This window comes from Mastigoproctus giganteus, chromosome 8 (assembly GCF_048544385.1).
Source record: "Mastigoproctus giganteus isolate SK-2022 chromosome 8, ASM4854438v1, whole genome shotgun sequence".
Lineage (NCBI taxonomy): Eukaryota > Metazoa > Arthropoda > Arachnida > Uropygi > Thelyphonidae > Mastigoproctus > Mastigoproctus giganteus.
The window spans coordinates 77509059-77522371 of NC_143582.1; the positions used below are offsets into that span (position 1 = coordinate 77509059).

Consider the following 13313-nt stretch of genomic DNA (forward strand, 5'->3'; position numbering starts at 1 on the left):
GCAAATTGCTGCTATGGATAAAGGGGTGGTTTGTTTGTTTTGTTTGTTATTTGGTTTTTAGGAGCATTAGCAACTAAGGCCATATTGCTCCGGGAATATGCAGTGGTCATTCCCTGACCTTTCTGCATCCTCCGTATTTGGTGGTGACGGGCTCGAACCCCGGTCTAATCAAGAAGCGTGTGCTACACACTGCTGTTCCTTCCCACCTGGCTACGGAGGCGCCAATAAAGGGGTGGTTGAGGGGGAGAAGACAGAGAGTGGTAATCAATGGACACTGTTCATCGTGGACTAATGTTATTAGTGGAGTCCCTCAGGGTTCAGTGTTGGGTCCATTATTGTTTTCTGTATTTATAAATAATATTGATGATGGTATATCAAGCTTAATGTCCAAGTCTGCAGACGATACAAAGGTTGGCAGGGTTGTTAAGGACACTACTGATGCTATGCTGCTGCAACAGGATCTGGAAAGGTTGAGCAGATGGGCTGAGAGGTGGCAAATGAAGTTTAACATTGACAAATGTAAAGTACTACATATGGGAAACAGCAACCCAGGGCAAAGTATCAACTCTGTGGTAATACACTGACAGTGGTAGAGAATGAAAAGGATCTGGGGGTAATTGTGCAGGCAGATATGAAGTTCTCTGAGCAGTGCAGATGGGCTGCAAGAGTAGCTCATGGTGTCTAAACAATGATATACAGGAATTTTTCTAGCAGGGATAAGGAGGTGATTATTCCCTTGTATAAAGCATTGGTCAGGCCACACCTTGAGTACTGTATACAGGTCTGGAGGCCTCATTTTAAGAAGGATGTAGAGCTGCTGGAACAAGTACAGAGAAGGGCAGCAAGATTAGTGAATGGAACAAAGGGTCTTACAAAGAAAGGCTAAAGTTTTGCAAATTACAGTGTCTGGAGACTAGGCACTGGCGAGGTGATCTGATAGAGGTGTATAAAGCCTTGAATGGTTTGAGCATGCTCAATGCTGATGGGATTTTGCCTCTTGCTCAGAATAATCACCTGAGAGGGCATAAATTCAAATTGAGGAAAGACAGATGTAGGATAGATGTGCAGAAATTTGCCTTTAGCCAGCGGGTAGTTGATTGGTGGAAAACAGACTTCCATCCCTTGTTGTAGAAGTGGATAGCCTAAATAAATTTAAGGCTCAGCTGGACAGGTATTTCGGATGAACAGAGGGGTGAAGTGGAAGTTTTTTTTTTTTTTTTTTTTGGCTGATACTGCATAAGCTTCCTTTCTTGCCTCATATGCCTCTACTAATGCTAATGCTAAGTGCATCACCCCTTAAAATTGTAATTGTCATCCGAATAACATAAGTATATGGCAATATTTCTTACAGATTGCATCAGATAAAATTTACACGCATAGGCGATGATGTAATATTGCATCATCTGTTACTTTCAGCTATATAGGCACGTTCTGCAAGAGTTGCAGTCATTCCTTGCTTGTGTCAGGATGGTGAGTTACGTGCAGTTGACACCACGAAGAAAGAGTACTATTGTTGCTTTATTATTATTATTATTACTAGCCACATAGTGCAAGGAAGCCTGAGGCTTATGCTGCACCAGCCAAAAAAAAATTGAGTTACCATGAGAGAGAGAGAGAGAAAAGTAGAAGGAAATCACCAAGAAAGAGAAGAATAATGATATCTAGCTCAGGACTCTGAGTGTGCCCAACCCATACTCACCAGATGTGAGTCCCTTTACGTGAGAAAGGATGTTCTTCCCATCATATTGCTTATAGAGTGTCTTGTAATCAGCCGACAGTGAGTAGATTTCTTTCCAAACTCAAGAATACTGGTGATAGAAAAAAAGGAACTGGATGCAAACAAGTCTCTATGCCAAAACAGGACCGTGTTTTGAAGCGCTTGTGCCTTGAAAACCGTAAAGCTTCTTTGTTGGAGCTGAAAGAGAATGGGAAGAACATACAGGAGTGGTAGCAAGTGCAGTAACAGTCGGAAGATGCCTCTTCAAAAATGGACTTGTAGCCCGTCGTCCTAAGAAGAAGCCCCGATTAATTTGGTGTAAAGAGCATGTCAAATGGACCCCTGAGAAATAGAAGTCAGTTATTTTCATGGATGAGAAGTAATTCAACCTGCATTGCTCTGATGGGAGACAAACAATTCACCATAGACTTGGTGAAGAATACTATCCAGACTGTATGGTGTCTACAGTGAAATTCTCTACAAGCAGCCAAATGATATGGGGGTGCATTTCGTATCACGGAGTAGGTCAGTTTACAAAAGGTTCCAAAATGCCAATGGATACCTGGCTACATTGGAAAGCAAATTGCTGCCAACCATTACAGACCATTTCAACCTGCCAAGTAACTGCATCTTTCAGGACAACTCTGCTCCTTGTCATCGGGCGAAAAGTGTAAGTAGGCACTTCTGTAGTTACTTTAGCTTCATTTCTGCATTGAGGTTCGACAATAATGTGTTTACATTTGTTACAGGTGAAAAAATGGTTGGAAGAACATCCCATTACAACTCTTAGCTGGCCAGGAAACAGCCCGGACCTGAATCCTATAGCGAACTATTGGCATTGTGCAGAATCTGCAGTTGCCAGAAAAAAAAAACCAAAAACCCTTCGTGAACTTCAGGAAGTCATAATTCGTGTTTGGAACCATGAACTATCAGTTGATTATCTTCAGAAATTGATCTTTTCAATGCCTCGACGGTGTGCTGCTGCTGTCATCAGGGTCAGAGGCGGTTCAACTAAATATTACTTTGCACCTGGTGAACTTTTCATTTTGTTTTCCATTTAAAATGATAAACTGAAGTAAATTGAGGGCTTCTGATAACATTTCAGCCATAATTGTCGTGTTTACCAAAACTGTTGTATAAAGGTTGCAAATGCTTATTTTGGAATATTTTGAGAGCATCTGTCAAATATTACTTAGCTTTGCCTTAACTATTAATAAATATCTTTTTGTTTATATTTCTATTGTGATGCTAGTCATTAATGTAACATACCATCACGAAAAAAGGTTAGAAATGTGAAATTTCTAGGTGATGCACTTTCTTAGAACACCAGTGTTTACTTTAGATGTTTGTCACTTCACTCAATTCAATATTAAAAGGAACTTATCTCTGTTAATTTTTTTTTTTCAAAATACTGCGTAATACTCAAAACACACAATTAAAATTACTCATAATTCATGAAATTTAGCACTCAAATAAATGAACTGCAGCCATTTCCTCCACACAAACAACAAATGGGCAGCCATATACCACAAACTTTAGAAATTCAAAATGTACCACACATATGGTGAGACATTAAAAGACAAGTCGCATATAAAAAAATATTAAAATCGCTAAGATCAGGCTTATATATAAATAAAATAAAAAATATCAAAATCATTAATCTCAGGTTTAGTGATTTTAATGTTTTATATATGATATGTCTTTTAGTATTTTGCCTTATATCTGGGGTACATTTAGAATTTTTAAAATTTGTGGTGTGTGGGCCCATTCACCATTTATTCTGAGGAAATGGGATGTATAGTTTATTTATTTGCACATTAGAATTCATGGAATTATAAGTAATTTTAATTGTGTGTATCATATATTAAGCAGTATTTTTTAAAATATATTACAGAGGTAGGTTCCTTCTAATATTGAAAAATTAAGTTCAAACACCGGCCCATATAATCCTTTTACTAAATACCAGTTTGCCCTTTACATACAAACAAGTACTAGTAAATTAATAAGAGGAGTTGTTGTTGTTTGTTGGATTTATTGGTGCAAGGGCTACTAAGGCCATAATGCACCTATTTCAATCTTATTTGATACATGATTGTTATATTAAATAAAAGGATTCAGATCAGGTGATATTTGTTTATCAATTTGAGGAAGGCAAAAACATCATTAATATCTTGTCGGTCTCCGAGAATCTGTTGTAAGGTAAGTTTATTAGAAGAATATAGATGTGAAGAGAAAGCTGTTTTTCGTTCTCTCAGATATAATGGGCATTCAATGATCAAGTGGTTTACTGTGAGTTGAGTTTGACAGTTGCTGCATCGTGGAGGGTCATCCTTAGTGAGTAAATAACTATGAGTTAGGTGAGTATGTCCTATTCGAATTCTAGCAAGCACTACTTCTTCCTTTCTATTGCCTCTTAGGCTTGATATCCACTTCTTGTGATCCTTTTTAATCTGAAAAAGCTTATTGCTCTTTTCTCCCTGCCAAATGGATAGCCATTTTTTTCTAACATTGGTATGTATGATGCGTTTTAAATCTGTGTAAGGTATCTGCATGTCTGATTTTATGTGACTGGCGTTCTTGGCTGCAAGATCCGCTTGTTCGTTTCCTCTGATTCCAGAGTGCCCAGGTATCCAACAGAAAATTAATTTTTGCCTGTTTGCAAGAAGCTGCGCTAACTTGGTTTGAATTTGTTGTAGAAACGGATGACTGGAAGGAAATTTACACTGAAGAGCAGATACAGCACTTAAGGAATCGGTGTAGATAATAGTTTGAGGATATAATGACTGTTTTACATTGTCTAGAGCCATCAAGATAGCATACAGTTCTGCAGTGTAAATACTGTACTCCAAAGGGAGCTGCTGGGATATTGTATTGTTTGGTAGAATTGCAGCTGCTCCAACTTTATTATCTGTCTTGGAACCGTCAGTGTAAATTTGGGTAAAACTAGAGAACTGAAAAGAGTGAGTTGAATGAATCTGCTGAATACTGAAATTTGGAAGTGCATTCTTTCCCCATTGTTGGAAATGTTGGTCAACATTGGCCAAGGGTATTTGCCATGGTGGCATAGCCGTGCTAATATCTTGAATTATGTCATTCATATTTAGTTCGCTGCACGTAGTTATGCTTTGTAATCTAATGCCACATGGTTTATTCTGCAAAGGTTTATTTTGGTACAAATTATGCCATTTTGGGGTGAATAAATACTGTTTTATAGGATGATGTGGAAAACTTCTGATTTTTGCTGCATAACTTAATAACAGAGCTTGCCGTCGAAGAAATAGGGGTGGTTCATGTGCTTCCGTATAGAGACTCTGAACTGGCGATGTACGAAAAGCTCCCAGTGCAATTCGGAGGGCATTGTGATGTACTGGGTCGAGCCATTTTAATACACTTTCTCTGGCTGAGGCATATGCAGGTGACCCATAGTCTAGTTTGGATCTTATGAGCGACCGGTATAAGTGCAGCAGCATGTACCGATCTGCACCCCATGACATAGCGGAAATTGCCCTGAGGAGATTCAGCTTCTTTAGACAGGTTGTACGAATGTGTTTAATATGCTCTAAGAAACTAAGTTTTCTATCCAGAATTAGTCCAAGAAAGCTAATACTCTGTTGAAAAGAGATTGGATGAGAATCAAGATGTAAATCGGGATCTGGATGAAAATTCCGTTTACGGCAAAAATGAATTGCTGTTGTTTTTTGTTTTGAAAGTCTGTATCCATTATTTTTGGCCCACTGAACAAGCTTGTTAATTGTACCTTGAAGCTGCCTTTCAATGAAACGCATGTTTTGTGAGTGGCTTGAGATCGCCAGATCGTCAGCATACAGATAAGTTTCAACTGTGTCGGGAATACATTTTGTAATGGAATTAATCCTGAGAGAGAAGAGCGTGGCACTAAGCACAGAACCTTGAGAGACCCCCTCTTCTTGCACAAACGTTTGTGAGAGAGCAGAGTGAAATCGTACCTGAAAGGTCCTATTGCTCAAAAAGTTCTGGATAAATTTTGGAAGATGACCACGAATACCGGATTCATAGAGATCGTGAAGAATTCCATACCGCCAGGTTGTATCAAAAGCTTTTTCGATGTCAAGACATATCATCACTAGGTGTTCGTTCCTGAGAAATGCATTTCGGATATTTCCTTCAGCTTTGACCATAAGGTCAAGTGTTGATCTAGTTCTTCGAAATCCATATTGATTTTGATTTAGAATGCATTCAGTCTCTAGGAACCATGTCAATCTGGCATTAATTATTTTTTCTAATGCTTTTCCTATACAACTAGTTAACGCTATCGGTCGGTAATTTACTGGATCTGAATGGTCCTTTCCTGGTTTTGGGAAAGCTAGTACGATAGAATGACGCCAACTGGTAGGGTAGTAGTCCTCGCCAAAGATTCTATTATACAATTTTAGCAGAGCAGAAAGGGATTCTTCACTCAAGTGATATATCATGGTATAGTACACTCCATCAGGACCAGCAGCACTATTTTTGGATCTTGCAAGTGCGCTACGTAACTCTGCCATGGTAAGGGGTACATTATATGGATGCTGTCGTGAAGTACTGAAATTGAGATTATGTTTTTCTGCTTGTATTTTATGTGCCTGGAAGCTTGGCTCAAATGCGGTTACAGCGGAGATTTTTTCAAAGGTTTCACCTAATGTATTAGAAATATCGGGAGGATTGCAGATTTCTTTGCCTTTTAGATATATTATCGGAGTGGTTATAGGTGGATATTTTCCATTAATTCTTCGAACTTTATTCCAAACAGTTCTGATATTTGTGGTCCTGTTTATAGAGGAGGCATATTTAGACCATGTCTCTTTTTTGCTTATTCGTTGTATGTGACGAGATTTAGCTCTAGCTTTCTTGAACTGTATGAGGTTAGCTGTGGTTGGGTATTTACGAAATAAGTTCCAGTATCTATTCTTTTCTTTTTTCGCATTGCTACAGGCTTCATTCCACCATATTTTTGGGTGGGAGCGAGTTTTCATGGATGATCTGGGTATACTGGTTTCTGCAGCTGCTATCATTTGCTGAGTTATGTAAGTTACGGCAGAGTCAATGGTGAGGTTCTCGATAGTCTGAATATCTAGATGTGCCAGCTCTTGATATTTCTTCCAGTTAGCTTTGTCGAATTTCCAAACAGTTTTTATCTCAGTTTGAGGAGGAGAGTTAGCCGATAGTGTGCATATTACTGGAAAGTGGTCACTATTTCGCAGGTTATCAGTGACAGTCCAATCAACCAGAGGAAGGAGGTTTGGCGAGCATATTGCAAGATCAATTGCAGAAGTTGACCTTGAGGAAAGATGCACGTACGTATGAGTCCCATTGTTTAATAATGTTAAGTTGTGCCTTTCAAGAAATTTTTCAATTAACTGACCTCTCTTATCAAGGTGCGAGGAACCCCATAGGGGGTGATGCCCATTCCAGTCACCCACGATACAGAAAGGTGGTGGCAGCTGAGTAACTAAATCATTCAAATCTGCTAGAGAGTATGAACAGTTTGGCGAAAGGTATATAGAAACAACTGTTACCGCTATCTTAACCATAACTCTAGCAGCAATTGCTTCTAAAGTTGTTTGCAGTGGGACTGGTCTGAAAGGAGTTCTGGAGTTTACTAGCAATGCTACACCTCCATGTGCTGTATTAGAGTCATTCCTATCCTTTCTAAGCATTATATGATGTTTTATGCTCATAGTTATTTTAAATATTCAAAACGATTCAATACGAAAATATTCAAAACGATTTTCGTTTTGAATCGTTTTGAATATTTTCGTTATATTCTTTTAATTGCGTTAATTTGAATTTTAATTGTTTTAAATTGATTTTGAATTGTGTTAAATTGATTATTTAATTATTTATATTTTACTTTAATGTACCGGTAAGTTGTCAATTTTTTCGTTTTTTTCGTTTTAATTTCTGGAGGGTATCATACGGAAGTGTTCTACGTACTATATTGAGGTAAACTCCTCTTATTAATTTACTAATATTATTATCAACGTAGAACATATTGAGTATAACAGCTCTGATTCATACTATACATACAAGTACATATATACATATGTCACTTTATGTACATTTGAAATTTTCTATTAGCTATTTTAATGGAAAAAAAAAGGTACCTTATCTTGTATGATTCCTTGTGCATAGGTTAATTTTGCTAAATTGCTTAATTAATATTATAATATTGCTGGAGAGCGTTAAAGTAATGAAACTTAATTTTTTGAGCAGTAACGGTTAAACTGGCACTGTATACATAACATAAAAATAAATTATGTTCATATATTATTTCTAATATATGACTATAACTGCATCCAGATGCATATACAATTTTAATGCTTGGAACTGTGGCACAATAAACACTTCCCTAAATTTTTATCCTTCACATTTTTGGAAAATATGGAATCAAGTTGATTCTAAACACCATATCACATGCAATGAAGAAAGCACTATTTCCATCATTTAATTTATCCAATACAGTGATCCTTTCTTCTAATATGTTTTCTTATTTTTTGTTTCATATTACTTCTGTGCAGTTCTTTTATAAATATTTAAGATAAATACTACTCTGTGTAGTAAAACTACAAGCATACAAATATGGGTTAATTTGAAAGCAAAATGAATAATAACAATAAAAAAGAATGTGTTTCTTTGAAACAAAAATTAATAATAAGAAGAATATACACCCATGATGAAGGGTGAATGGATGAGAAAAGGGCCTCTCCCTGAAAGCCTTGTTCAACTGCAACTCCATGTTAGAACCTGAGGTATGGTGGACCAAACAGACTATCCTCAGCAATAATTATTCCAAAGTTTACATGAACTGAATAATCAGCAAAACTAAATATAAAACTCCCCAACACAGAACAGTGAAGACATCTTACCCTTTTCTGCACCTTCCTGGAGTGACTAGGTCACCATACCTCAGGTTCTAACATGGAGTTGCAGTTGTGCAAGACTTTCAAGGAGAGGCCCTTTTCTCATCCATCCACCTTTCATCATGGGTGTATATTCTTCTTATTATTATCAACGTAGAACATATTGAGTATAACAGCTCTGATTCATACTATACATACAAGTACATATATACATATGTCACTTTATGTACATTTGAAATTTTCTATTAGCTATTTTAATGGAAAAAAAAAGGTACCTTATCTTGTATGATTCCTTGTGCATAGGGCAGTGAGTTTTGTTTCAAAGAAACAAATTCTTCTTTATTGTTATTATTCATTTTGCTTACAAATTAACCTATATTTGTATGCTTGTAGTTTTACTACACAGAGTAGTATTTATCTTCAATATTTATAAAAGAACTGCACAGAAGTAATATGAAACAAAAAATAAGAAAACATATTAGAAGAAAGGATCACTGTATTGGATAAATTAAATGATGGAAATAGTGCTTTCTCCATTGCATGTGATATGGTGTTTAGAATCAACTTGATTCCATATTTTCCAAAAATGTGAAGGATAAAAATTTAGGGAGGTGTTTATTGTGCCACAGTTCCAAGCATTAAAATTGTATATGCAACTGGATGCAGTTATAGTCATATATTAGAAATAATATATGAACATAATTTATTTTTATGTTATGTATACAGTGCCAGTTTAACCGTTACTGCTCAAAAAATTAAGTTTCATTACTTTAAAGGTCTCCAGCAATATTATAATATTAATTAATCAATTTAGCAATATTAACCTGTGCACAAGGAATCATATAAGATAAGGTACCTGTTTTTTTTTTCATTAAAATAGCTAATAGAAAATTTCAAATGTACATAAAGTGACATATATAGTATGAACCAGAGCTGTAGTACTCAATACATTCTACGTTGATATCAATATTTGTAAAATAATAAGAGAAGTTTACCTCTATATAATACGTAGAACACTTCCGTATGTTACTCTCCAGAAATTAAAACGAAAAAATACATTAAATTGATAAGGAGGTGATTATCCCTTTATACAACACCATGGTTAGGCAGCATCTAGAATATTGTATACAGGTCTAGATGCATCAGCTTAGGAAGGATGTAGATCTGCTAAAAGGGGTGCAGAGATGGGCAACCAGATTGGTGAAGGTAACAAAAGGGTGCTCTTATCTAGAAGGGCTTCAGTTCTGCACATTGCAGCATCTGGAGAGTAGGCATCTGCAGGGTGATCTCTTTGAATTGTTTAAGGTCTTGAATGGATTGAGTAAGCTGAATGTGATTGGATAAATTGAATAAATTCAAGAAAGAACTAGATAAATCCTTGGAGGGTAAGGATGGGTGAAATGCATGTGTGTGTGTTTTTTTTTTAGCAAATGCTATATTAGATTTCTTTCTTGCATCAATTGCTAGTACTACTGCTAATAATAATAGTAAATACTAGTTTAAGTATAGTAAATAAAATGGAGAGGGCAGTGAGTAGGAATCACTAATTCCAGATAGCTCTTACTGATTTATCAGTCAATTTAATCAAGTTCTAATATGCCTGCTTACATAAAAAGCTTGAGGGGGGAAAAAAGGGAGTTCTCTTCAAGGTGGCTAAAATTTATCAGTATGCAGGATACTATCTTCAGGATTCAATGCTTGAGGTTCCTATTCTATCTTCAATAGTTTCATGGATAAAAGTCGAGAAATGGTTGTAGTTGTCGTTGTTGGTTAGAAATATTTATTCTTCGCCCCTGGGTAGGGGGCCTGTCACTGTGATCAGTTGAATCCTAACTTGTTTGTAGTTCATGCAGTGGTATAGGACATGCTCCCACATCACTTTCTCATTGCATAAGCAGTTTGGGTGTTCAGGTAATCCAAGGGAGTGTAATTTGCTGTTGAACTGTACACATCTAGTGATCGTATAGGTTACTGCCAGGGCAGGGTCAAACCATGGGCATCTGTTCCAGTTTTGGTTGTCCATCTGTGGAATGAAGCAAAGGTGGCTCATCCAAGTAGAGAGTTACCTCTGTTGGTAACTCTCCACAACAAAGGTTAGTTGCCAGGTTACAGACCAACTTGTAACATAACCTGACCTAACCTTGTCTGTAATCTGACAACTAACCTGAAAAACTAATATTGTGTAACTAGGTTTCTTTGTCATTTTTGCCAAGCCACCAAAAAGAGAAGATTCATAAAAGTGTACCCACAGAGAATAAAGCAGACTGTGTAAAAAGTTTTGTTTATTTTCTATATTTAAACCCTCAAAAGAAGGCAAGGAAAAGCAAGCAGTAACATATGCTCAGTTGTCAATTTTCTCTAAGTCATAAACATTCTTTAAATGAATAATATTTTCCAACTTAAGAGGGTTATATAAATGTATATTGCTAAAAACATTGTGTGAATGTTAATGTCCCATTACTAGTATTAATTACCCATCCCAGATAAAATATTATAACTTATTATTATCACTTACCTGACTATAAGTAATCCACTGATATTCTAAATCTTTGCCTGGTCTCCACCCTAAGCATGGGCCACCCTCTGCACAAAATATGTTCATATTTGAATTATTCACAACAAATATTATTTCAGATAAATGGAAGAAAAAAACCACTAAATAGCACTATACGTTTACAATAGTCCATCAAAAATATGATCATAAAAAGCTAATCAACATTATTAACAATAAATAAATACAGCCACCACAGGGGGGGGGCACAGACACTCACTCACTCGAGTGACTGTGGTTCAAGCCTGTATGACTACTAAATAAGGTGGTGATGTTCTTGTATTCCTTCTATCTTGCGAGCTCCTCTAGCCTTATGTGGTCATTCCAGAGTATAAACGGCGCCTCCGTAGCCAGGTGGGAAGGAGCAACAGTGCGTAGCACACGCTTCTTGATTAGACCGGGGTTCGAGCCCGTCACCACCAAATACGGAGGATGCGGAAAAGTCAGAGAATGATCACCGCATATTCCTGGAGCAATATGGCCTTAGTTGCTAATGCTCCTAAAAACCAAATAACCAACCAACCAACCAGAGTATAAACAGAAATATAATTCCTATTTATACTCTGAAAAAGTCACATTTGATGAGAGGGAATTGAAACTAGAGCAATTTTTAGCAGCTAGACATATTGCATTCACTATTAATGAAGAATTACACAATTTGTGCCATTGTGTTGATTAGCATGCAGATACAGATTCAGAGTCTGTATCTGTATCTGCATGCTAATCCCTCAAATCCAGCCTGCTATAACTTGTCTTGTATTTTTTTGTAATGTCTGACAAGCTGTTATTACATTCCGCTATGAATCTAAGCAGAATATCCCAAAATTAAAAGGCATGGACTAAGCCAATGTGAACACTGGTAACTTAATTACACCTACAACTAAACAGTGATAATTAAATTGCTACTGGCAGCACAATTCTGCACAATTTCTTGCTCCAGTTACACAAGAGTGGGGCATAAATAGTGGCCTATGTCAATGCAGTGCATTGGGGCCTATGACTAAAATAGGGCCCACTATTCTCCTGCCTGAAACAGAAAAAAATTTAATTGAGTAAAAATGTACGTTTTCAATCAATTAAAAAAAAAAAAAAAAAAAGTCCCTGGCTGCTTCACAGTTCCTGTTTCATAGGAACTGATTCGGCCATCATAGAAAGCAACACAACTCTGAACTCTAGTAGCACCCCTCTCCCATAGTAGGGTAGCAGATTCATGATTTCTGCTCAATGTGTTTTGTTTATATAAACAGAGGCGAAGTCACTAAGTCCGAGGTGCCAAAAGGGAAAAGCAATTAATGATACTGCTGTTTGTTTCAGTTAGATCCAAATCCAAACCAAAACTAAAGTATCTAAAGGTTGTAGTTTACTTTTGTCCTTTACTTTCCCCCAGTCGTCTCATAAACGACTCATGAGATTATAACTCACATGGTAGTGTGCATCCATTTTTAAAACAGTAACAGATCAGCGTTAGTGGTTGTAAAGTGTAGGTTATTGAGATTAGTAGTCAACTGTTATGTATAAGCAGAATACATAACAGTTGACAACATAACCGAAGTAAGCCATGCTGAAAGTCTATAAGCATAATTTTAGATTTGTGCTAATATTCAGTGTTATTTTGTTTTTCGTTAGTATTTTGTTATTTAGTTCAGTATAAAAATTTTATAATTTTTTTGAATTAACCAAGGAGAAAAGCATAAAAGTGGTGCTTTTAAACGCAAAATAAAATTTGCTGTTGACAAATTTTATTTTGCTTTAACAAAAGAATTTGCTGTTGCTCTAACAAAAGAAGTTAAAAAAATTCCAAAATTGACTTTGTATTTCGCTCATCCAGAAACAGAATGAACATCAACGACAAGTCAATCTACAACTTTTGACACCAACTAAATGGGAAAAGAGCCATCAACTGAGGTTGAGTAAGAGAATGACATTCAAAAAACACCTGAAGAAGAAGAATCCTCAAGTACACCATCTCCCTCCGCGGAAGAAAATTAAGTTTTTTTAACATTGAAAGAAACTGAAAATATCAATATTGAAAATCTTAAAAAAGAGAATTACCCCACTGACATTGAAAACTATCCAGAGAATTTAACTGCAGATATGAAGACATTTATTATAAAATATGGTGCTTGCAAGCCAAAAGGACCATTTCCAAAAAATAACAAAAATATAC

The 13313-nt window shown here is 36.4% G+C and overlaps 1 protein-coding gene across 1 annotated transcript in view; it reads right to left on the minus strand.

Annotated features, from left to right (window-relative positions):
* Positions 1–13313, minus strand: part of LOC150081652 (long-chain-fatty-acid--CoA ligase 1-like) — a 216281-nt gene that overhangs the window by 173142 nt on the left and 29826 nt on the right. Inside the window, exon 4 of the mRNA XM_090379515.1 lies at positions 11111–11178. Within this exon, the coding sequence (XP_090235641.1) occupies positions 11111–11178 (68 nt within the window). The remainder of the gene's footprint in view (positions 1–11110; positions 11179–13313) is intronic.